The sequence below is a fragment of the Heteronotia binoei genome, chromosome 8, assembly GCF_032191835.1.
Source record: "Heteronotia binoei isolate CCM8104 ecotype False Entrance Well chromosome 8, APGP_CSIRO_Hbin_v1, whole genome shotgun sequence".
Taxonomy (NCBI): domain Eukaryota; kingdom Metazoa; phylum Chordata; class Lepidosauria; order Squamata; family Gekkonidae; genus Heteronotia; species Heteronotia binoei.
In genome coordinates this window covers 40,213,222-40,240,163 of record NC_083230.1, presented here as the reverse complement: position 1 = coordinate 40,240,163, position 26,942 = coordinate 40,213,222, and the positions used below count along the sequence as shown (strand labels likewise).

Here is a 26,942-nt window from a genome sequence, read left to right as displayed (position 1 = left end):
ATCTTTCCTATTCTGTTGTTATGTTACAGCTCATTTCTAAGAATATAAAGAAGTCAGGGATTATGGGGTGGTGGTTAGGAAGCAAGTAGCTTCCTGAGTTTGCTTCATTCATACTTTGGGACTGATTACGAAACCGGGATGTCTGCTGTAGATTTTCATCTGTTATCCTTAAAATCTGTACTTTCATCTTCACAGTATCTTTTTTTTGGGGGGGGGGGGGAGCATTTGGGAGTAAAAGTGGGAAATGTTAAAAAAATAATAGCAGTAGGGTTTGGTTTGGCTACTAAACTCTGTGAAAGTAAACCAGTGAAGCTAGATGATGTAGGCAATAAGCTAATGAAATAAATCAACTCTGGGAATATATTTTAAATTAAATCAGAGCAAGATGTAAAGTGCAATCATAAACACAGCTATACCTTTCTGACCAGTGATTCAATAGGTTTAGAAGGGTATGACTCTTGCTTAGGATCAAGCTGTGAAACATTTAACTACACCACTAACAATAATAATAATAATAATAATAATAATAATAATAATAATAATAATAATAATAATAATAATAATAATAATAATAATAATAATAAAAGTTTTATTTGTATCCCGCCCTCCCCGCCGGAGCAGGCTCAGGGTGGCTAACAGGACAATATGCAACTAATAAAATAAAGCCCAACAATGAAGCTTCGGAAGTCTTTATAAAATAGAAAAACACAACAGTAATCTTTGCATGGCATAAATGGAAATGACAGTATTTCTAAATGAGGTAAACAAGAATAATTATGGGCTGGTATCCCCTGTCCCATATGTAGGCTTGACTCAAACCATTGGTAAGTTCTACCTAATTTCAGGTATAATTAGGCAATTTCTAAAAAAAAATCATATTTAGCAATTTCAGTTTGTTTTATTTTAGTTCATTATTTTTACAAACTATATACATGGATTATCTTTTTTTGAACTTCCACTTGTTGAATCACCAGACATTTGCTACAAGTGCAAATGCTTATGCTTCTTGGAAGTGTTAGTTTTGTGCTCTCTTGAGAAACAGAAAAGTGTTGGTTCAGACAAATGGTTTGTTTCAGCTTGAAAAACATAATTATTATGAGAGCAAGTAATGCAGTTCATGTTTGAAAATGTGTTTTGAAGTATTCTCTCTATACTATCATCAGATTTGCCATAATTCCTAGCAGCATTAACTCTCTGATAATGGAAGATGGAATTTAATGTTGACATTCTACAGAAATAGATAATCCTGGTTTACATCAGGCAGACTGATATAATAGAGAAGGGTTAATGGCTAGAAATATAGCTATTGCTGGAGGAATTTCTACTGCTTGGTTTGGACAGTTAACACATAGTTTATGAAGCATTTTAAATTATTGGGGTTTTTGTGTAGTTTATATATCTGTTTCATTCTGCATCATCATGGGAAAGCTTGAAAAGTTGAATTTTCTTTTAGATGTCTTACATGGCAACCTGTGGCTTTGGATATTGTGGCAGACTATCAGGTACTCCTGCATAGGAACGTTATTTATCCTGATAATGTATCTTTGTCTTTGGAGTGTTCTCAAATAACAATGGTGCCCTATCTAGTTTCTTCCTTTTCTGTTTGTTTAACAGATATTGATGAGTGTTCAGATGGCTTTATTCAGTGTGACAGCCGTGCCACCTGCATTAACTTGCCTGGCTGGTACCACTGTGAGTGCAGGGATGGCTACCATGACAATGGCATGTTTTCACCTAGTGGAGAATCATGTGAAGGTGAGTAAAAGAGTATAATAAATCATTTATTTGCATTTGAGTAATGCTCACTGTTTGTGACTTTCACTGAGACAGCATTTTTGGGGGGCACTGTTCACATCTGTTCACATCTTTTAAAAATCCCTGGGCCAAGAGAAGCTAGACTGAAGACAACCAGGGAGCAAGCTTTTTCAGTAACGGCCCCTCGATGGTGGAATCAACTTCCAGAGACGGTGCGAGCCCTGCAGGACCTGAATCAATTCCGCAGGGCTTGCAAAACTTTTCTCTTCCAGCTTGCTTTTAAGATAGAACCTGGCTAAACCGAAATTGGAACTGACTTGTAATCATCTAGCCATCTTATGTATGATTGTGACCTATAGCACCTTATAGTACCTGTTTTTATCTATTTTAATTAATTTATGTAATTGAATTGTATTTTAAAATTCTTATTTACACTGTATTTTATTTAAATCATGGTTTCCATGTCTGTGAGCCGCCCTGAGCCTGCCTTTGGCGGGGGAGGGCGGGATATAAAAATAAATTTGACTTGACTTTGACTAAAGCACAAAATTCATTGTAGCCCAGACAACTTATATTCTGGAATCATGAAAACTAACAAAAGGAGAACTAAAGGCTATACTGTGATTAAGGAACTAAAACACACACACACACATGTTGATTATTTAGGGTCACATAACATTTACAGCTAGGCAAAGGAGTAGGGCCACTTTAGTACTATGTTTGCTGGAATTCTCACAGCCTCCTACCACATCTTGAAGGCCAAGGAAAAGCTAGTCCTACAGAGAGGTCCACATCTAACATGGAATTTTCATGCATATATTAACCTTTTTGATCTGTCTCCTCTCTCTAACAAGGGATACAATAGAGAAAACCTGTATGTAGCATTCTGCATTGCATGTACAGTGCAAGATGTCTATGAGGACAATACCCTCATAGACTTTTGGACATCTGCACAGATTGTTCATACTGGGACTGACCTTCAGGAGCAAAAAGACAGTTAGTCACAATGTCTTCGTTATGAGTAAATGAATTTATTTGGACACTGCTTATATTCTTTATAATGTGCTGGGTATTGGATGCTAGCAGAATTGGGATATAGTTACATACACATTGGAGGTCAGTTTTGTGCAGATAATAAGAATCATAGAATCATAGAGTTAGAAGGGACCTCCAGGGTCATCTAGTCCAACCCCCTGCACAATGCAGGAAACCCACAGTACCTACCCCAAATTCACAGGATCTTCATCACTGTCAGATGGCCATCTAGCAGAGCCCACCACCTCCCGAGGAAGCATGTTCCACTGAGGAATCATTCTAACTGTCAGGAAGTTCTTCCTAATGTTGAGCCGGAAACTCTTTTGATTTAATTTCAACCCATTGGTTCTGGTCCTACCTTCTGGGGCCACAGAAAACAATTCCACACCATCCTCTATAGGACAGTCCTTCAAGTACTTGAAGATGGTGATCATATCACCTCTCAGCCACCTCCTCTCCAGGCTAAACATCCCCAGCTTCTTCAACCTTTCCTCATAGGACTTGGTCTCCAGACACCTCACCATCTTCGTCACCCTCCTCTGGACCCGTTCCAGTTTGTCTATATCCTTCTTAAAATGTGGTGCCCAAAACTGAGCACAATACTCCAGGTGAGGTCTTACCAGAGCAGAGTAAAGCGATACTATCACATCACGTGATTTGGACTTCTGATGATGCAGCCCAAAATTGCATTTGTCTTTTTAGCCACCGCATCACACTGTTGACTCATGTCCAGCGTATTAGCCACTAAGACCCCTAAATCCTTTTCGCACATACTACTGCTAAGACAAGTCTCCCCCATCCTATAACTATCCATGGGATTTTTCCTTCCGAAATGCAGAACTTTACATTTATCCCTGCTAAAACATTTTATTGGTTTTAGCCCAGTTTTCCAGTCTGTTAGGGTCATCCTGTATTCTGTTTCTGTATTCTACTGTATTTGCAACGCCTCCCAATTTAGTATCATCAGCAAATCTAATAAGCATAATTTTGGAAGGTGTGTTGAAAGACCTGAGTCAGATTGAGGTGACAAGAGAGGAGGTTCTACAACTGATAGACAAATTAAAAACTAATAAGTCACCAGGCCCGGATGGCATACATCCAAGAGTTCTGAAAGAACTCAAAGGTGAACTTGTGGATCTCCTGACAAAAATATGTAATCTTCCATTGAAATCTACCTTCGTTCCTGAGGACTGGAAGGTAGCAAATGTCACCCCCATCTTTAAAAAGGGTTCTGGAGGAGATCCGGGAAATTACAGGCCAGTCAGTCTGACTTCAATACCGGGAAAGTTAGTAGAAACCATTATCAAGGACAGAATGAGTAGGCACATTGATAAACATAAGTTATTGAGGAAGACTCAGCATGGGTTCTTGCCTCACTAACCTGTTACAGTTCTTTGAGCGGGTGAACATGTGGACAAAGGGGACCCAATAGATGTTATTTACCTTGACTTCCAGAAAGCTTTTGATAAAGTTCCTCATCAAAGGCTCCTTAGTAAGCTCAAGAGTCATGGAGTAAAAGGACAGGTCCTCTTGTGGATCAAAAACTGGCTAATTAATAGGAAACACAGAGCGAGTATAAATGGGCAATCTTCGCAGTGGAAGACGGTAAGCAGTGGTGTGTCACAGGGCTCAGTACTGGGTTCCATGGTCTTTAACTTGTTCATTAATGATTTGGAGTTGAGAGTAAGCAGTGAAGTGGCTAAGTTTGCAGAGGACACTAAATTGTTCAGGGTGGTAAGAACCAGAGAGGATTGTGAGGCACTCCAAAGGGATCTGTTGAGGCTGGGTGAGTGGGCATCAACGTGGCAGATGAGGTTCAATGTGACCAAGTGCAAAGTAATGCACATTGGGGCCAAAAATCCCAGCTACAAATACAAGTTGATGAGGTGTGAAGTGGCAGAGACTGACCAAGAGAGAGATCTCGGAGTCGTAGATAACTCACTGAAAATGTCAAGACAGTGTGCGATTGCAATAAAAAAAGCCAACGCCATGCTGGGAATTATTAGGACGGGAATTGAAAACAAATCAGCCGGTATCATAATGCCCCTGTATAAATTGATGGTGTGGTCTAATTTGGAATACTGTGTGCAATTCTGGTCACCGCACCTCAAAAAGGATATTATAGCATTGGAAAAAGTGCAGAAAAGGGCAACTAGAATGATTAAAGGGTTGGAACACTTTCCCTATGAAGAAAGGTCAAAACGCTTGGTGCTCTTTAGCTTGGAGAAATGTCGACTGCAGGGTGACATGATAGAGGTTTACAAGTTTATGCATGGGATGGAGAAAGTAGAGAAAGAAGTACTTTTCTCCCTTTCTCACAATACAAGAACTCGTGGGCATTCAATGAAATTGCTGTGCAGTCGGGTTAGAATGGATAAAAGGAAGTATTTCTTCATCCAAGGGGTGATTAACATGTGGAATTCACTGCCACAGTACGTGGTGGTGTCTACAATCATAGACAGCTCCAAGAGGGGTTTGGATAAAAATATGGAGCAGAGGTCCATCAGTGGCTATTAGCCACAGCATATTATTGGAACTGTCTGGGGCAGTGATGCTCTGTATTCTTGGTGCTTGGGGGGGGGGGGGCAAAGTGGAAGGACTTCTAACCCCACTTGTGAACCTCCCTTTTTGGGGGGGGGGGCACTGTGTGACAGAGTGTTGGACTGGATGGGCCATTGGCCTGATCCAACCTGGCTTCTCTTATGTTCTGTATTCCTTCATCCAAATCATTTATAAAGATGTTGAACAAAACAGGTTTCAGGACAGATCCTTGAGACACTCGACTTGTCACTCCTCTCCAAGAGGATGAGGAACCATTCACAAGACCTCTTTGGGTACAATCTGTCAACCAGTTACAGATTCACCTAATGGTAACAAAATCCAATCCACATTTTACCAATTTGTCAGCAAGTATGTGGAACCTTATCAAAAGCTTTACTGAAATCAAGATGACCTCTACAGCATTCCTCTCATCCAGCAAGGTAGTCACTTTCTCAAAAAAAGAGATCAGGTTAGTTTGACATGACTTGTTCTTGAGAAACCCATGCTGGCTGTTCGTAATCAGATCCATTCTTTCTAAATGTTCCAGGACCGACAGTTTGATGATTTGTTCTAAAACTTTTCCAGGTATAGACGTCAGGCTGATGGGTCAGTAGTTTCCCGGTTCCTCTTTTTTCCCCTTCTTGAAGCTGGGGACAACATTCACCTGCCTCTAATCTTCCAGCACCTCTCCTGTTCTCCAAGAATTCTCAAAAATAATCGCCAGAGGCTCAGAAATTATATCTGAAAGCGCTTTTAGAACCCTTGGATGCAATTTATCTGGCCCCGAGGACTTAGTTTCATTTAAAGAAACTAGGTGTTTATGTACTACCCCTATGCTGATCCTAGGTTGGAACTTCATACCCTCCTTATATGTTCTGTTTTTGCCATGTTCAGCACTGTTTCCCTCAGAAGAGAAGACTGAGGAAAAGTAGGAACTGAGCAGTTCCACCCTCTCTTCATTACCCATTACAATTTCACTTTTTTCTGCCCTCGCAATAGGCCTACCATGTCCTTGCTCTTTTTCTTACTCTGAACATAAGAAAAGACCCCTTTTTTGTTGTTTTTAGCTTCTTTGGCCAGCCTAAACTCATACTGAGTTTTAGCTTTCCTAACTTTTTCCTCTACAAGCACTGGTGATTTGTTTATATTCATCCTTTGTTATAAAGCTCTCCTTCCAATTTCTAAAGGAGTCTTTTTTATTTCTCAAGTCTTTAGAGAGCAGTTTATGGAGCCAACTCGGCTTCTTTAGGCTTTTTCCATTTTTTCTTCTCATAGGAATCGTCTGTGATTGCGCTTTCAGTATTTCACTTTTAAGAAACTCCCACCCCTCCTGAACACCCTTCTTCCTAAGTATTTCTGACCATGGAGTTTTACCCAGCATAGTTCTAAGTTTATCGAAGTTTACATTCTGAAGTCCAACCTGTAAGTCTGACTACGTATAGCTTTTCCCTTCCCTAAGACTATAAATTCCAAAATCACATGGTCACTACTGCTCAGGGTGCCCAGTATTTCCATTTCTTCAATCAATTCTTCCTTGTTGGTGAGAATCAAATCCAAGACCTCTCGTATTCCTGGAAGAAAGGGGGGGCAGTATTTCAGATATATAAGCACAGAACATTCCTGAACCACTAGTTGAACTTTCAAGTACAAAATAACCAGCTATCTCAGGGGTCCCAACTTCTTTGCGCCTCTGGGCACCATAGGAAGCTAAGTCAATAACAAAATGGCTATCACAGGAGGTGGAGCCATATATACAGAGGAAGCCCAAGTGAAGGGGAGAAGAGGAGTAATTAAAATACTCTGACAAAGAAAAATGAGGGAGAATAAAGCACTGTGGTGGCAACTGCCACTAAAATAATGTTATTTTAATCTGCATAGCTGATCAAAACTTCAGTAGTCAATCAGAAGCTCTGCTGGGTAAGAACCCCACCTGGCCATAATCTCTTTCTAGAAACACTTGGTGGGAACCAAGAATAGTGTTGGTAGATGTTATGGCATTTATGGGCACCGTGTTGGGAACCTCAGTAACTACTTGGTACACTGTGGTTTAACTGCTTCCTTCTTAGCTTATCTCGCTTATCTCTCCACCAGTTAACATTTGGGGATAGACTTTTTATTCCATTATTTATTGTATGTATTATACTATATAGTATAATAATTCAGTAACTGGGAATCCACATGTAGCTGTAGGATATTTATTTATAGAGAGGGCCTTCTCTTCCATATCAGTGCAGGGTGGCTTACAGCCATAATCCTTTTTTACTAAAAGTGCAATTAAAATATCAGTATAAAAAAGTCACAACAGCAGTTTTCATAGAATGGAACATAAAGTACAATGCTATACCCCCAAATATATCCATGCGTGCCTTCTTCAGACAGATAGTACAGGATAATAAGGGAAGGGGGAAGAACATTGGATGAGTATGGATGAAAGCCACATAGCTTTCACACAGCCTGTTCCACACCGTAGAAGTAACTGGGGAAAGAATCCATGAACTGAAATAAGCATTATACTAAATACAAAGTGATGGGGCAGCTAGAAGGAATTGTTATGCAGTTTTTATAATGTGTAAAATTACTGCATTTAGAAGACTGTGAGCAGCAGACTTGGAAACAGTAGGAATGGGGGGGAGGTGCTCTCTGTAACAAATGACGTTACATGGAACAGCAGGTTAGTGGGCCTGCAGCTATTTTAAAATGCAGATTTTCTAAAATGAAACATCCAGCTTTATGGATTTATTTATAAACTGTGAGTTAAAAGTGTGTTTTAAGGAAAACAACACAGTATGTACTACTGTGGTCCATATAAATGAAATTTGGAGGGGAAATCATTTTATGTAACCTTAAATTTCTGATATCATTGATTCTTTCATTTATGAGATGCCCTTCCCCCACCCCTCAAATTAAGAAGCAGAACCTGCCGGAATCGACATCTAACTAGAATGCCTGCCTCCTGACAGGATAGGCATGGTTATCACACAGATTCAGTTTTAAACTAGAAGATCGTTTTGTTGGGAGGGAGAGGAATCAAACCAAGTTGCAGAAATCAGCCAGTTTACTTCCAAATAAAGTTTGGAGTATTAGGACTGATACAAACAAGTTCTGAAACTTGCATTAGGGAAATGGAAAATACAATTGGGGGACCTGCAAGAACTTGTGAGGTGGTCTGGTACTCCCATTTTAATCAATATTATTTATTTACTTATTTATTTATTCACCATCTTACTCAACAATGGGAACCCAAAGCAGCTTATAGCATTCTCAGCTCCTCCATTTTATCCTCACAACAATGCTGCGAGCTAGAATAGGCTGAGAATGTGAAATAGGCCTGTAAGATAAACCCTGCATTAACCACAAAATCACAGGACTAAATTGATATGGCTACTCTATAGGTTCCAACCTACTGACTAAAGAGAAGTCAAAAGTCTGAAGTTTATTTATTTCTAAGTGTCATATGAAAACCTTTTGTTCCAGCCAAAGATCACTTACTGTTTATATCTTACGATTTTTATTTAAAACCAATCTATTGGTTCTTGAAAAGAGTAAATATTAAAACATTACAATGATACATACTTGCATATATAAATGAAATCAAAAACAGAAATACATACAATTACTTATCCATATCCTATTAAAGATAAAATACAAAATAAAAGATTCAAAGATAAAATACTATTTCTGAGACGTTCACCAAAGCATTTTGAAAAAGACCGGATAGTCTCATGCCACCCACATCTGAGAGATTTAGAGGTGTTTGGTGTGTGGCTATCCTATATAGGCCCAATTATGTGAAACCTACATGACTATACTAAAACCTTTCAATTTGTCACTTCTAATGGTATGAAGTGAGCCAGGCTTGTAGCAGAAAATTTTGGGTGAAGGGACCTGGAAGATAAAAAATTTGGTTAGGGAGCTGTGGGGCTTGGCTGCTTCTTTCCTCCAGTGGCTTTGATTTTGGGGGCAGAGAGAGAGGTTTCAGTGGGATATAACACCACAGAATCCACCTTCCAAAGCAACCATTTCCTCCAAGGGAACCGACCTCTGTAACCTGGAGATCAGTTGTAATACCAGAAACTCTCCAGACACCACATGGAGACTGGCAACCCTCCAATAAAGAGCTTCCCCATGCAGTCTAATGCAGCAGCTTCTCTGCTGCAAATGAGGGCCGCTTGCACCAACTCTGGCAAGCGAACCACTGCACCCCACAAGTTGCAAATGGCCTGGCCTCTCTTCCCTCACAGCCTTGGCCTCCTCCTCCTCCCTGCTTTGGAAGAACCATCCATTTTCACACCTCTGTAATTGGTGCAAGCTGCTAAGAGAAGCAGCGGTGCTCTGACCGGCAGGGGTCAGGCAGGACAGAATTGAATTAAAAGGAGCCAACCATGGATTCCAAGATGGGCAGCAGGCATTGGGCGGGCCACACTTAAGTTAGACCCGAATCCCGTCAACCATGGAGCCGCTCGGTTCATCAGGCTGGAGGAAAAGCGCAGCAGGACAGGTGGACTCTCGGTGGGGCTGGAGGAGCTGCAGGAAGAGATATGACTTTTCATAAGAGTGAAGCTGCGGGAAAAGCTGCCAGAAACAGGCTGGGGGATGGGATGGCAGGGAGGCGGTGGCAAGCTGAAGGGTTGGGTAAGGGAGGCTGGGAAGGCATCCCTGCAGAAGCACTGGCCTGAAACTCCTGTCAGCTCTGTGGAGGTGCCTCCCAATGGAGGGGCCCTACAGAGGGAAGGGGGGTTTCAATAGAGTGGTCTGGCCCCACCACCATCCGCAGCTAGGGCCTGAGCACTTCTCTAAGTTTAGAAGAAATTTCCCATAAACATGCATGTGTCAAAACTGAACTATTAGATCAACTTGTTCAGAAATTCTTTCCAAGCATCAGTCCATCTATTCAAAGTAAATAATAATAAATAATAACAACAACCCTGTGAGGTGTAGGGTTTGCTGACTGTGTGACTGGCCCAAGGCCACCCAACAAGCTTCCATGGCAGGGTGGAGAACAGAGGTGGTTGTGAATTTCCTGCATTGCGCAGGGGTTGGACCAGGAGGTCCCTTCCAGCTCTATGGGTCTGTGACTGTATGATTCTATCTCTTCCAAGGATGAGACAAAGAGGACACTGCTCAGAAATAAAATTGTACATGCATTGCAAATTGGAAAACAAAAGCAAAGTGTCAGGCATGCTCTTTGTTCAACCAATACCTTTATACAAGGCTATGCAACAGACCTAAGGTCACCCAGTGAACTTTCATGGCAGAATAGGGATTCAAAACTGAGTCTTCCAGATCATAGTCTGAAACTCTAACCAACACACCACATTGATTTTCGTGGCATAGCTGGTGCTGAATAGTAGGAAACAGCCAGGCCTAATTAAGTCGGGCAAGTCAAATGGAAACAGGTCACCTAGTGGTTGTTGCCAGGCCTAGCCCTTATAAGTCCTCTATCATAGGCTGAAATAGCCCTATAAAAGGGTCCCTTGCCTCCCCTTGTCTATTACTGGCAGAAACCAAGGGTAGAAGCTTGGCAATACTATTATGGTTGCCTAGCAATGGCATCTGAGGGCATTTGATTCTTGCCTCTTCTATTGTTTTGGGGAGTGAACCCTCCGTATTTTTTTCCTTTCAGACTTTTCTGCAAACTTTGGGTGCTATTCAAGTTTGTGGAAACATTAGTCTAGTCTGTTCATGGCTCCAATCTTTGAATTTAAGTATTCACAGAAGGGGTCATGTCCAGAATTAGATATATTGATAGAATGATTCCAAAAGGAAAGAAAAGGGCTGGGGATTGTGTGTAATTTCTTTCCTAATCAAATATGTATGTTGGAAACAGATGAATAGGTATTCCCAGGTGTTTTGGAAACACACACATGTCCAAGCTCTTAGAAATCATCTTTTACACTTGTTAATCAGCATTAAGTAAGCACCCTTTTATTAATGAGGACAGACCCAGCCCTTGCAAGAGCATCAAAACTGGCTGTTAATCTACCAAATTTAAGAGAAGATAGGAATCAAACTTCTTGTAAATTAATAGGTCCAACAGGAACACAAATCCATTTCTTAATTATGTTTTGAGTATATGGCTATATTCTGCAAGGTTTTTTTTTAGTTTAACATTTATTTTAGGCTTCTACATTTATCATATTCAGAGCTATGGAAGCACAGCACTCTGTGAGGGAGCAAAAGCAGCAATGTATTTGTATTCTGTGTCTTTTTAAAAATGACATGGGAGTGATAATAATGACATATCACCTGAGTCTGGGAGTGATGGTAATTTGGCACCCAGATTCCCCATTTCCCCCCACACACATATCTTCTGTCCTTTTTTTTCCCTTGCTGTATTCAGCAATAATTGACACTCTGTTTGGTCCCTGCCTTCTTGGTATTTTATGGTATTTGGAGTTCTAGTTACAGCTGTAAACAAAATGTCAGCAGCATAATTCACTCTTTATGGTGGTTTTCCTGCAAGTCCAAAATCAAAGTGCTTGAATAACTTTGTATAGGGGTAGATGACTTGTTACATAACATTTTGTAAATAACGCTTAAATTTGATGCTGATAAATAATACGGATGCGTATTTTGCTTGTGTCGGTTTTGTGTTTATTTCCTTGCATGTTTAGACATGGGCAAGCCAGGTCCCTCTGCAGTCCATCAAATATACAAATAATTTAGCAAATTTATTTAATTATATTTGATAAAATCACAACCCAAATTGTTTCATGTGAATATGACATATTTTAATTATAAAATAACAACATAAAATATAGGTAATACCTCTTCATTCTTATAAATGGCAATGAATGGTTATCCACAATTATAAATATCTATGGTGCTTTAAATGTTATTTTTCCATGTGAGCTTCTTTCTGTGTGGTTTTTTTTCTGGGTGGGCTTTTTTTCTGTATGGATTTTTCAGTGTGGGGTTTTTTCCATGTGGGCTTTTTTCCTGTGAGCATTTATGACTGTGAGGTGTTTTCTGTGAGCTTTTTTCCTGTGGGCTTTTTTTCCAGTTACCAGGATTGCCAGCAGGCTGCAGGGGGAAAAAAGTCATGCTCCTTTAATAGAGCTTTAATGCAGGTAAATGCATTGAATATAGCTTTTCATGGCATGAAGGTAAATACCATCTCCTGGTAAATAACATCCCATAGAGTCTTTATTAAGGAGACAGGACCTTTTTTTCCTCCAGGTTGTTGGCAGCCCTAGTTGGCATGTTAGTCAAACTTCCAGCCAAATATTGTCATCACAGCTTGGCTGCAGCAAAGTAACAGATTAAACCAAGAAAACCCTTGTAACTTTGTTTTTCAAAAATATAAAGTATTTGTCAGCCAGAGGAGCCATTCATTCTACTTGTCTTCTAGCCCTTCAGCAATCAAAATGACCTTAGTAGCATAGCAATGATTCTCCCACTGGCTACCAAGTACACTTATAGACTTCCCCCCCGCCGCCCCATTTCTAGCATATATATATACATGAACTCAGAAAGATTTTGTAAGAAAATTCCATTGTTCTTAGTTTTCAAAATAGGATAATTGTTTCTATATAAACCCAGCACAATTTTCTGGTTTCACCATTCTTATTAAATATCTGTCTTGACACTGAGGTATAAATGGTACAAAAACAGTATCTGGCTCTTTTGCCACTGCACAGATACTCTTAATTTTAAAATAATACCCAGAAATTCACATCATAATAAGAACTTCCTTTGTCTAAAATAAAACTCAGTGGGTTGTAGACTGTTATTTCAGTTGAATTTGCACTAATCTCTATGTGATTTGTTTAGGCTGGATGCAAATTAGAATGGAACACAAAGACCTTAAGGACTGCAGATTATTTATGTTGCCTGTAGCCAAGGCCAATTGTTGTTACTAAATGTAGACTAAAAGCATCCCATGACCTCTTCTTATAGACATTGATGAATGTTCAACTGGGAGACACAGCTGTGCCAATGACACAATTTGCTTTAACTTGGATGGTGGTTATGACTGCCGGTGTCCCCATGGGAAGAACTGCACAGGAGACTGCATCCATGAAGGCAAAATCAAACACAACGGACAGATATGGGTTTTAGAGAATGACCGGTGCTCTGTCTGTTCTTGCCAGGTGAGTCTGAGCAATGATACTAAGGGAGATACAATGGGAGAGGGAAGGATTGCTGTGAAAAAAATGAAAAGGAATGTGGTTTAAGACCGAGTTGAAGGTAGTATGAATTAACCATTGTTGCACATAGTGGGTATGCTTAGCTTTCCTAGTCCATAGCTGATTTTATTTGAAAGACTATCGTGGGTCTATATGCTGTTGTTTGCAAATAATTGTATTGATAATTTTGAACTTGCAGTTGTACATAGAATCTTTCTGTAGCACATTTGCAGCAGAAAAACACTGTCCCTTTTAGTGGGGTGGATCTTACCTCTATCCTATCACTCCATTAAGGAAAGTTTGTTTATTAAAATATTTACATATGAAGCTGCCTTATACTGAATCAGACCCTCGGTCCATCAAAGTCAGTATTGTCTACTCAGACGGGCAGCGGCTCTCCAGGGTCTCAAGCTGAGGTTTTTCATGCCTTTTTGCCTGAACCCTTTTTAGTTGGAGATGCTGGGGATTGAACCTGGGACCTTCTGCTTACCAAGCAGATGCTCTGCCACTGAGCCACTGTTCCTCCCCCATCTTATATACCCTTTGGCTGAAGTCTGAAACCTTACTCCATTCTGTGTGGTATGTATAATAATCTGTGCTGGTAGTAGACCATAAGAAATAAATTGAATTGAATTACTCCACTCTGAGGAGCCTTCTTCTAAATCAAGTAGCTCTTCCTTTGGAGGACAAGCCATTCAAGTTAGAGGAAAGCTGTTCAGGCAGACGGAAAACTACTTGGGGGACAGTTTCATCCCCCTAATTATTTGGCATTTTACTTCAGCGCTGTCAGAAAACTTAAAGGAAGGAATAAGTTGGTGATTATGTATAGTAAAACAGATCCATCAAAGACTAATTCCACCACTCCATAGTGTTCTGGTGGGCATATATAGATTGCTTGCATGAACTGGCTGATGAACTAAAGCTCATCATGAATTTCGGCTGGTTTGTGCTTTGTGAAGCAATGTTGACAAACTGAAGAACCACCATGAACTTTCATAAATGTTATGCTGTTTGTGGCTTTTCATGAAAAATAACTGGGCTATTTAGTTTAAATGACTGGGAACCATTTAAACCACTACTTTCTGCTCTCCACAGAAAGCTCCCAGCCATTTCATCCCTTGCTTTCTGCTCCCTGTAGCTTTTCTCAGATAACAGGAATCAGTGGTTTAAATTACTCCCAGCCATTTAAACCAAACAACTGAGCTATGAAGAGCTCCCTGATTTCTGCTCCCTGCAACTTTCCACAGTGAGCAGAAAACAGTGGGGAGCAGAATGCAGGGGTTTAAACTTTAAATGGCTCATGAACCAATACAAACGAAGCTGGTTCACAAACCAACCTCCCCATTCATATAAGTTTGTGGTTCGGTTCATGGTTCAGCCCATCCCTACTTATAATGCCTTCTCCATTAACATTAATGGGGGAGACGATGTTGAGAGCACACAAACAATATCATGTACATACATATGTCTCCATAAAAGAAATTGCTGGAAAACTGGAAGTTGAAAGAGCCTCATTTAATCTCAGAATTGAATAGTTTCAGTCCACCCGGAACCTCTTTTGTACTAGTTCTACAGAATTGAATGCCAGCATTCCTGAGTATCCTGTATTTATTTTACTGAGATTCCACAGGAGATACTCCTAGTAGATTATGTCTGAATGTTCTCTAGTTTGCATTGCCTCAAGATTAGATTTATGTAATATTAAAGGATTGTACTGTTTTAAAAGGAATCCATAATACTCAAATACAAACATTTACAGTACAGTACAGAAGTACTGGCAGTTTTTACCCTACAGTTGCAGTTTTGACTCGTACTGGCTGTAGGAGATTATTTAGCCAAAAATCTTAAAGATGTGATTGAAGTTTAGGAGCCCTATAGTCCAATAACTATCTCGGAACATCTTTGTTAAAATTCTTATTTATGCTTTTATCTTTAGCTGAAATCAATTATATTGTCTATCCCATGCTAAATTTAAAAAAAACCCTTTAGTTTATTTTCAGCTAGCTCTGTTAATTTTCAAAATATCAAATAAAATGTTTTCCTATTCACTTTCTCCAACAAGTATGCAACTTAATTTTTTGTTTTTATTATCATATGCTGCTGTGTATTGTAATGGCAGAGTGGCTATGTAATGTGTCGGCGGATGGTCTGTGATTGTGAGAATCCCACAGTTGATCTGTTCTGCTGTCCTGAATGTGATCCAAGGCTCAGTAGTCAATGTCTGCATCAAAATGGGGAGATTTTATACAATAGTGGAGATACTTGGGTTCAAAATTGTCAACAGTGTCGATGTTTGGTAAGTCCTGTTATCACAGTATGCAAATCTGCAACCATTCTGATGATTTACAATTGCTGCATTTTTATTCATTAAGATATTTTTCATCATTTCCATAAGATATTTTTCATGGTTCCTCAAATGATCACCTTATGAAGTTTGTGAAAGTCGAGAAATCCTATTTGTTTTTTTACTCACTGTCTGAAATAGTAAATTTGAAATAATTAAAAAATTGTACACACTGTGAGAATTCATTCAAAATAATTCTTGGTCATATTATAAAATGAAAATTTACAAATTTAATATGTAGTTTAGAGAAAGCAGACACATTTAATTATTGAAATCCATGGGACTGCATACTGTTCATTCTGTATGTCCCATAGAATTGCATAGCATTATTTATTTATTTATTTATGTTAATTTCTATTCTGCCCTATCCCGCAGCCGTGCTCAGGGCAAATTACAACAAATTTAAACAAGCAACAATGAACAATTAAAAACTAGCAATGAATTTAAACAGTTAAATCAATAAAACAACTAAAATCACTCAATTTCAGGTGAAAGACAATTTATCGGGCCATAATACAAAGCTGGGACTGATGGTAACTTAGTAGGATAGAAGATGGAATACGGTGGCAAGGAAGGTCAGACTCAATGTACTATGGACAACCACTGCCTCACTCAAAGGCCTGGTGGAACAGTTCTATTATACAGGCCCTAAAAAAAGGTAGTAGATCAGGTAGGGCCCTAATCTCTAATGGAAGCATGTTCCACCAGGCCAAGCCAGGGCAGAAAAAGCCCTGGCTCTAGTTGAGGCAAGACAGACATCCTTTAGGCTGGGGACAACCAACTGATGGTGATTAATGGAACGTAAGTCCTTCAGGGCAAATATGGGCAGTGGTGGTCCCTCAGATATGTCAGTCCCAGGCTGTGAAGGGTTTAATTGTCAATACCAAAACCTTGAAGCGAATTCGGTACTCAATAGGTGTACCTATTCAGTACTCAATAGGCAACTGGTGTAGTGTTGGCTGTATTCTCGCCCGTAAAGGCAATGCAGCAAGCACACCACCACATTTTGCACCAGGTGGAGTTTCTGGATTAGCCTCAAGGGCAAGCCTGCATAGAGCGAGTTACAGTAATCCAACTTGCATGCGTCTCTGTAGCTAAATCCTGAAGGGAGAGATAGGGTGCTAGCTGCCTGATCTGCTGAAGGTGGTAAAAAGCACATCTGTCAACTGCAGTGACCTGGGCCTCCACAGAAAGTGAGGCATCCAGGGTCACTCCCAAACTCTTCACCTTCTGTGCCGGCGTAAGTGGCACATCATCCAGGGCTGGGAGCTGGATACCTGATTCTTCTCCACCTCGGCTAAGGTACAGGAGCTCCATCTTAGTTGGGTTAAGCTTCAGTTGGCTCTGTTGCAACCAGCCAGCCACAGTTACCAAGGCCGCAGACAGATGATCTGGGGCAAAGTCTGGATGGCCACCCATCAATAGAGCTGGGTATCATCTGCATATTGGTGCCTTTAGAAGCCATCCTAAGCAGGCCTTCTTGGGAGTAAGTTGTTCAGTGGGGCTTGCACTCAGGAAAGGATTACAGCCTTTAGCACACTGCACAAATCTTGATTATGAAATTTCTGTACAAGTTTCAAAACCTTTAATGGCATAATAAAATAATGAATAAAAATAGAAACAGGATCTAAAATGAAAGAAGCAATTAATAATAATAATAAAATTTTATTTATATCCCGCCCTCCCCGCCGAAGCAGGCTCAGGGCGGCTAACAACATACATAGGTATACAATACAATATAATAGGTATACAGACATTAAAATTAACATTATTTAAAAACAATTCAGTTCAGTTCATATAAAAGCAATTCAATAAACAAATCATGTTGGCAGGTCCCTTTATTTAACCATCATAAATCAGCAGTCCGTAAAAGCCAGCCTTAAAAGGGTGGTCTTGCAGGCCCTGTGGAACTGGTCAAGGTTCCGCAGGGCCTGCACCTCCTCCAGGAGCTGATTCCATAAGCATGGGGCCGTGATGGAAAAGGCCCGTGCACGAGTGTTCTGAAGTTTAGCCTCTTTTGGCCCTGGGATGGTCAGCTTGTTTTTCCCTGCTGACCTCAGTGCTCTCTGGGGCTCATATGGGGAAAGACGGTCCCTCAGGTAGGCCGGTCCTCGGCCATATAGGGCTTTAAAGGTAATGACCAGCACTTTGTAGCGAACCCGGTACATGACCGGCAGCCAGTGCAGTCCACGTATTAAGACAATGTCACCAAGAAAGAATACTTAAAAACAGAATTGATCAGATATTCATTGCTTTTTTCTGAATATATAATGACCCTTATACAGCACAATAGCCAAATACTCAGCCACTAATACAGTCAAACTAGCAGATTTAGCTGTAGGGGATTATTTGGGTAATTCTTTCTGTTTATAACTTTGTGCTGGGACTGCAACATTGGTGTTATTGTTATTATTTGTGTGTCTGTTGGTAATGGACAAGTGTTGAAATCAGTCCTACTAGGTCACAATAGTTGAAGTGATAATAAAGATTCACAACTGATAACATAATATTGATGCTTTTTGGTGTTTTTTTTAATAGCAAGGTGAAGTCGACTGTTGGCCCTTGCCTTGTCCAGAGACGGAGTGTGAATTCAGTATACTCCCTGAGAATGAATGTTGTCCCCATTGTGTCACTGATCCCTGTCAAGCAGACACTTTTAGGAATGATATCACCAAGACTTGTCTGGATGAAACTAATGTGGTCCGCTTCACTGGATCATCTTGGATTAAACACGGCACAGAATGCACCCTCTGCCAGTGCAAGGTAAAAGAGAATAAAGATCAAGGCACAGGAGCCCTTTTACAGATGGTTTTTATGGTTTATAATATTAATACGTTTAATCTAATAATTGGGATATCTTTTTCTAGACTTGCAGTATAAAGCTTTCAGTTTTAACGTTAATGTCAGTCTTCTCTTCTTAGCAAGAGGAGCAATCAAGAACCAAGATAATGGTTTAGATGCATCAGCGGGACAGAATTTTATAGGTCATGATCTATCTGACCTTGAAAAAATTAGCAGACTTACTCTTTTTATAGAAAAATATTGGCTTAGCTGTGATGGCTGATCTTGCAGTTATCAGGACTGTGCCATTTTGAAGATACTTAATATCAAATGATCTTCCAAGATGTAAGTTATAACTTTACCTCCCCACCCCCAAAAGGGTATTTTCTGTCTAAGGAATCAAACTACTAAAAATAATATTAGAGCTTTGTGATGATCAAATGCTGTTATGTTCAGAAGTGGCAGGAATGGAAATTCAGGCATTTCTTTCCTGCTTCAAAGAGAAAGAAATAGAATCCACATGATAATTTGAATCTTTAGTATTCCTCAGGGTCAAGAAGAAACATTTATCTCAAGAAGAATGATAGCTAAAATCTTGCATGATTCCTACAGCCTTAAAAAAGACATAAGGGAAAGGGCATTGGAAAAAACTGTTCCCATTTATAAATACACCTATGTGGTAAATTGCATATAGTATTATTCCCATTGAAGTCAAAAGTAGTAATCTCTGCCTACACACACACACACACACACAGAGAATCTATGAATAAGGACAGAAGACTCAGACCTGCAGTCTACTCCTAACAATTTCAAGAGCTTTATGTGGTCTTTGCATGTTTATTTAGAAATCTCCTGTGGTATTCACTGGGGCTTACTTTCAAATAACTGTGCATAGGATTGCAATATAAACATTTTAATACAAGATGCTATAATATATATAACATGATTGTTTGGGTAATCTTAACTTTACAGCAAAGCTTTTAACTGAGTGAATCATGAAAAGCTATGGCTGGTTTTTAAAGAAAAGAATGTGCCACAACATATGATTGTTATGGTACACTACCAGTACTCTGGACAAGAGGTGACTGTTAGGACAAAATATGGAGAAACAATGGTTTCCAGTTGGCAAAAATGTCAGATAAAGGAAATTGCACCCAAGAAATCTGAAGATTTAGACTGCAATGGGCACCCATGAAAGAGCTAGAAAAGATTCTTAAGTGTAAGAATATGTCACTGGCAACCAAAACCAGGATAATTCATTCCATAGCTTTCTCCATTACTATGTATGGGTGTGAAAGTTGGACAAGAAAAAAGCTGTTGGGAAGAATGTTGATTTGTTTTAAATGTGGTGTTAGAGACTGTGGACAGCCAAAAAGACAAGTCTGTCTAGTCAAGTCAAGCCTGAGCTCTCCCTAGAAGCTAAAAGGATTAAACTGAGGGTATTGCATTTTGGTGACATTATTAGAAAACAAGATACATCAGAAAAGACAATAATGCTATGAAGAGTTGAAGACAGCAGGAAAAGAGAAAGACTCAACATGAGATGGATTGACTCAAGAAAGGAAGCCACAGCCCCCAGCTTGCAAGACCTGTTCAAGGCTGTTAATGACTAGACGTGTGATGGAACAGGGCTGCTTTGACTTGCAGACCCTGCTCTGCCCACCCCTTCTTGATGTTTCCATTTTCAGGAAGGGTCTACCATTTCCTTCCACTAGGGTAGTCACTGCCACCATCTTCTCATTTTAGGGATTTCCCACTGGGAAGACAGGATTCCCAGTTCCCCTTCCTAGTTCCAAGGCCTGATTTCAGTGTCTTTGGCTACCCAGTGAATGGTTACCCTGGAGAAATAGACACGTGCACACTGATTGCTTTCTTCCCTACCTGGGAGCTCCTCTTGCACTAGTGTATCCAAGATGGTGGGGGAATATTTATTTTATTTTTGCGAATTTATAGTCCGCCCTTTCCCATAATGGGCTCAGGGTGGATTACAACACAATAGGGCAGTTAAAATCCAACAATAAAACAGTTAAAAGTTAAAACAGTTAAAACCATTAAATAAAATTAAATAGGGCAGCATGGGTGGTGTAAACGTAATTTGCAGATTGAGACATAGAAGTCATAGGCGTCTTGGATGTCAAATGTCAACAATGTCAGCCCAATCCCTGGCTATCAGGATGGTATATCAGTGCATCTTGACAATACAGAGACTGAAAACCAACCTCCAAAGTAAAAATATATATATACTGAAAATATTTACAAGCATCCTTAAGCACAGCACTAGTTCATCAAATGTATTTCAAAAGAAAATTGGTCATAAACACAATATTCTTTCGCTTTTCTAGAAATACCCTGATATTAAAATAGGGCAGGCACTAGCGAACTTAAAAGTTACAAGGTTCCTATCTATGCCCCAATACCTGGGAGACCTCATGGTCAGCAAAAGATGGCTGTCACAACTGACCAGTGCTCAGATGTCTGTTCCCTTTGAAGAATCAGCACCCAGAGACCCTTCCTCCTTGGAGCAAGGGCTTTTACCAAACCTGTGTCTCCAGCCCCTTTACTTTACTCCCTTCACTCCCTTGACCCAGTCCACCCTGGTTTGAGGTGCATCCTGGGAGTCCTCCTGAAGGCATTCTGGGAAATCTCTGTGAATTGCCTGGAGAATTCCTAAAATCAAATTCCCAAAATCAAATAGCACAGTTGAGCTCTGGGAGAGAGCAGGAAATATTTATAGAGGATTGTGAGGAACTCCAAAGGGATCTGTTGAGGCTCGGTGAGTGGGCATCAACGTGGCAGATGCGGATCAATGTGGCCAAGTGCAAAGTAATGCACTTTGGGGCCAAGAATCCCAGCTACAAATACAAGTTGATGGGCTGTGAACTGGCAGAGACTGACCAAGAGAGAGATCTTGGGGTCGTGGTAGATAACTCACTGAAAATGTCAAGACAGTGTGCGTTTGCAATAAAAAAGGCCAACGCCATGCTGGGAATTATTAGGAAGGGAATTGAAAACAAATCAGCCAGTATCATAATGCCCCTGTATAAATCGATGGTGCGGTCTCATTTGGAGTACTGTGTGCAGTTCTGGTCGCCGCACCTCAAAAAGGATATTATAGCATTGGAGAAAGTCCAGAAAAGGGCAACTAGAATGATTAAAGGGCTGGAGCACTTTCCCTATGAAGAAAGGTTGAAACGCTTGGGACTCTTTAGCTTGGAGAAACGTCGACTGCGGGGTGACATGATAGAGGTTTACAAGATAATGCATGGGATGGAAAAAGTAGAGAAAGAAGTACTTTTCTCCCTTTCTCACAATACAAGAACTCGTGGGCATTTGATGAAATTGCTGAGCAGACAGGTTAAAACGGATAAAAGGAAGTACTTCTTCACTCAAAGGGTGATTAACATGTGGAATTCACTGCCACAGGAGGTGGTGGCGGCCACAAGTATAGCCACCTTCAAGAGGGGTTTAGATAAAAATATGGAGCACAGGTCCATCAGTGGCTATTAGCCACAGTGTGTGTGTATATATAAAAATTTTTGCCACTGTGTGACACAGAGTGTTGGACTGGATGGGCCGTTGGCCTGATCCAACATGGCTTCTCTTATGTTCTTAAAGGTGTGCTGCTGCAAGGGTGAGTGTTTGCCTTTCTTAACAGCCTTTTCTAAATAGCTGGGGGAAGTTGCTGAGAGTCTGAGTTTGTGTAGTTTGTGTGGTTGTTGGGGAACTGCTGTTGTTTATTTTGAGTGCGCTGTAGGTGATTGTTGGTCATTGGGAGTGACTGTGTTGCCTGGGGATGACTGCTGGCCCCACCCTCTTTGCATTTATTAGGCTGCACCTTGCCAGAAGTACAAGCCTTTGGCGAGAGCTACAGGGCTCTTGGCCTGTGGCTCTTAGCCTGGGGGCTCTGTAAGAAGCCCAGGAACTAGGATCCCTAGTTTCCTTGTGTTTCCAGCAGGGTAAGTAGACTTTCCAGAAGGAGAGCCACATAAACACAAAAGGATTTAAAGGGAGGACTGTATATTTTAAAAGCTATGATGAAGGTAGAATGCCAGCAGGGGGGTGGGGGCTTTCCAATGTTTTGCACTGAGTGTCACATGTGTGACTGTCTGCCCCACTGGACAGAAGTCTTGTTTGTGTGCTTGATGCAAGGAGCTCCTGGTCCTTAGCCACATTTACAGTGCAATCCTACAGAGTTATATCATTCGGTTCATGGTTAGACTCATGGTTAGGCTCATGGTTGTCCATTCTTCTCAATGCGGGACTCGAACAAGCTAACCACCATTCGCAGATGCTGACGTTTGGACAACCACTTAAAATCTGACATGCTTCCGGACTCCACTCATGCTCGTAGCGGGATTTTATGAACGTCTGACCTCACCCCCGGTGAAGATTCCTTTGATTGCAGAGACAGAGTGATGTCATAATTGCAGAGATTACTGTTATGCATTGAAGGATTTCTCTGTGTGTCACACTAATATTACTTCTTGTACGCCCAAATCAAGGGATGGCTGGGCAGTGTGTGAAGAGCAAAGCTAGGTTGCAAATTTAAATTCACTCAGAATAATCACAACATACTACTTCATTCCTTTAAGCAGAATTTTATGTCTGCATCTGTTCTTAAAATCACAATAGTGTTCAATAATACATGCAGCAAATAGCTTGCTTTTGTATTTTAAAACTATTTCAAAAGTTCATTCAAACTAGACCAGTCATAATATATATAGTGGAGTATGGTGAGATATCCAAGTGTCTCGTTTGTATAGCTCCATTCTATTGCCTTTCTAGAGTGCATTACATGGATGGTCGAAGCTACAAGAAAAGCATCTTGTCATGCTACAGAAAAATAGTTTTACACAAAATCCTTTAAGAATTCAGAAAAGCTAAAGTTGCCTTAACTGTTAAACCATATTAAAATGGCAAGTTGGCGAAACAAACTTTGGGATTGCTGCCCTGGTTATTTAATACCAGTTCATGCAACAAGTTATTTTTTAAAAATAAATTTGTTAAATTAAATGCGGAGCTAACATATAAGTTGTAATGGCAGAACTCCATCTCAACACTGAACTGTCATTGAGTAGCCCAGTGTCGATTTTTCTTGTTGTAAGTATATATGTTCAAGAAGACAAAAAGTAATGACTATTGGGGAATTACACAATTTTAATGCTTTGAATGGAGAAATCAAAATAATTTTTCAAGATTTTCTATTCCTTGGCTCCATCATCAACCAAAAGGGAGACTGCACCCATGAAATAAGGAGACTGAGACTGGGAAGGGCAGCCATGAAGGAGTTAGAAAACACCCTTAAGTGTAAGGATTTGTCACTGGTGAACAAGATCATGATAATTCATACCATGGTATTCCCAATTTCTACGTATGGGTGTGAAAGTTGGACAATGAAGAAAGCTGACAGGAAGAAAGCAGATTAATTCAAAATGTAGTATTGGAGGTGAGCTTTATGGTTATCATGGAAAGCCAGAAAGACAAATAAGTGGGTTCTAGCCTGAACTCTCCTGAGAAACTAAAAAGACTAAACTGAGGATATCATACTTTGGTCACACTATGAGAAGACAAGACTCCTTGGAAAAGACAGTAATGTTAGGGAAAGCTGAAGGCAGCAGGAAAAGAGGAAGATTTACTCAGAGATGGATTTATTCAGTCAAGGAAGCCACCGCTCCCAGTTTGCAAGACCTGAGCAAGGCTATTAACAACAGAACATTTGGAAGTCATTAATTCATAGGGCCTCCGTAATTCAGAAGTGACTTGATGGCACTTAACACACAAGTACATATAATCACAGGCATGCTTCTTTCAAAGTAAGTTCAATTGATTCACTGGGGCTTCTTTTCGCATAGGTGTCCTTACGATGACAGCTTTCCTGTTTTGCATGAATAAAATCACAAGGGAGGAAAAGGGTGCTTAAACACTCAGGGGAAAAATGGAGCACGGGACTGCTGTTTTCAGTGTAGTGCATGTCATTAGTAACATAGACTCCTCCCCAGGTTCTACTGAAAATAATGGGATATAAACTCAAATCAATATGGTTAGGACTGGGATGCTGGAGAATGTAGTCAATACAAGTGCATATATTCATTTAAAAACTCGATCTTTTTCAAATTTATTTCTGTATCTTATTGACTTAAGAAATGAATATTTGTAATTTTCTGCACAATATGAGAATCAGGATAGGCAATGGAAAAATGGTTTTAATATCATCTGTTCAATATTTTTATTCAAACAAATGTCCACAGTAATTGTTAATATTTGGAATAAATCCTTGGCTGTTTCAGAAGCCAAAGATTTGGGGTTTGGAGGTTCAAAATCAGCTAAATTCCAAGTACACTGAGTTGAACTGTTTTTTTGTTTTTGTTTTCTGTCAGAATATATGATCAGTAGGAATGTTAAGTTGAAATAACAGCCATATCACTCAGCCATTTAAATTTTACTTGTTCAGAATGCATCACCTGTTTTGCAGCTCTGTTAAATGAAATCATGTGGAGTTCAGTCAATGCAAAATGTTAGCATTTGCACTTAATCAAGTTATAGCTAACTTTCTGGCTCTCTGTCTCTTGTGTCAACTGGATTGTGGAATCTTGCCAAAGTCACTTCCCCAATTTGATTATAGGAAATTGAACACAGGTCCAACAGTGCTTACAGTTTGTAAATAACTTCAAGTCTACTCACCTGTGGTGAATCTAAAAGCTATTTAAAAAAAAAAGAATCTTTTGCTGATGCTCATAGAGGCCTACTGAAATTAAGTCTTTCTTTAAAGCCAACTGTTCTTTTTTTATGTAGCTGTTCACTTGGAATGAAGTGAAATTGTTATGTTAATTTTAACTGGAACATTGGATAGAATTCAACATAGAATTGATTAACAGCAAGTACCTGTGCATTCATTTCTTCTGTTCTTCAGTATTTCTCCAGGCAGTAATGTAGAAATGCTTATACCTATTTGAAACCAAACTGCATGGAATAATGGATTTTTTCCCTTCTTTTTTCCAGAATGGGCATATTTGTTGTTCAGTGGATCCACAGTGCCTGCAGGAACTGTGAAGCTAATGACCACGCTTCACAGACAGTTTCTGGTTTAAGAATTTTAACTTTGCAAAAAGACTCATAGACCAAAAATTGTATGAAACCAAAACTGAACCAAGATCAGTTTTTCCTCCCCAATTAAAGTGCAAAAAAAAAAAAAGCTATAATGTGAATGAGCTGTCAGTTTCCTCAGTCTGAGTGAAACATGTAAGGCTGAGTGGGAACAAATTCAAATATATAAACTGTTTGGATGTGAGGTTCAGCTTGTGGTTCATTTTGAATTTGACACCATTATGTAAGATAGCAGACTTGAGAAAATTGACATGTTGAGCATAAAGATGTCAAAATCCTCAAGTGAACAGACAGTTTCCTGGAGCTTTGAGAATGTATCTCATCCATGACCACAGAGGGGGGTTTTAAGACCTAACCTACACTTTGATTGCTCACTGCAAATTTGCCAGAAATCTGAAAACAAAGGAAAATAATGTAGGAAATGCAGAACGTTGCAGCAACATATGTACAGCTCTGAGAAAATGATTCAAGTTATTGTAAAAAAAAAAAATAATGCACAGGCATGACTACTTAATGTTTTCTGGGTGGGAAAAGTCATCTATATTTCCTCGTTTGACTGCACTTATTTCTTGATTGAATTTGTTCGGTATAAGCTCGTTCTCGTGCAAAAATTAAATAAATATTTCTCTTACCTTACATTTGTGACTATCCATCAGTCTTGTGGATTATGGGATGCATTCCTATTTGGGTTCTTTTCCTTTGTGAATACTGTTGTATGTTAAATGTTCCTACAGCACATTTATAAGACATGGAGTACAAAAAACATTTACTATTGTGCTTTTCTCTACTGGTATAAGTGGTCCTTGTGCAATGGAGTTTATGTTGCAGCTGTATTTGGTGGCCAAGATCGAGATATCATCTGTATATTTCTATGTTATAATAAGTATCTGGATGGTTTTCTTCTAACCATCTCCTTATCTGCATCCTTTTAAAAGAAAAGGCAAGTATTCAATTGCTGATGCTTTCTCCAGATTTCTTATGCCTTCTTTTTTTGAGAATGATCACTTAGAAACTTTATCATACCATACCAAACCTTTAATGGCATAATAGATTTAGATAAAAATACACAGAATATAAAAATTTAAACATTGGAGATAAAATCAAAATAAAACCGAGCTTACAGATGCATTCAAACATGGTCAGAATTAAATTTAAGGATGTCAGCCAGAAATTTTGCCACAGCCTCACTAACCACCCCCTCAGTATCACTCAATAAATAATAACAGGGTGGCAGAATAGACAAATCTGGAGAA

General features: G+C 39.7%; 1 protein-coding gene across 4 annotated transcripts in view; it reads left to right on the top strand.

Moving 5' to 3' along the window:
• Window positions 1-26,325, top strand: part of NELL2 (neural EGFL like 2) — a 271,279-nt gene extending 244,954 nt beyond the window's left edge. For 3 of the 4 annotated variants that reach the window (XM_060244945.1, XM_060244944.1, XM_060244947.1), the window contains 5 exons: window positions 1,615-1,755; window positions 13,231-13,424; window positions 15,580-15,756; window positions 18,343-18,567; window positions 25,585-26,325. In XM_060244945.1, coding sequence (XP_060100928.1) covers window positions 1,615-1,755; window positions 13,231-13,424; window positions 15,580-15,756; window positions 18,343-18,567; window positions 25,585-25,635 — 788 coding nt within the window. In that variant the 3' untranslated portion in view covers window positions 25,636-26,325. The remainder of the gene's footprint in view (window positions 1-1,614; window positions 1,756-13,230; window positions 13,425-15,579; window positions 15,757-18,342; window positions 18,568-25,584) is intronic. The other variant, XM_060244946.1, reaches the window with a different exon arrangement.
• Window positions 26,326-26,942: the final 617 nt, after the last annotated feature.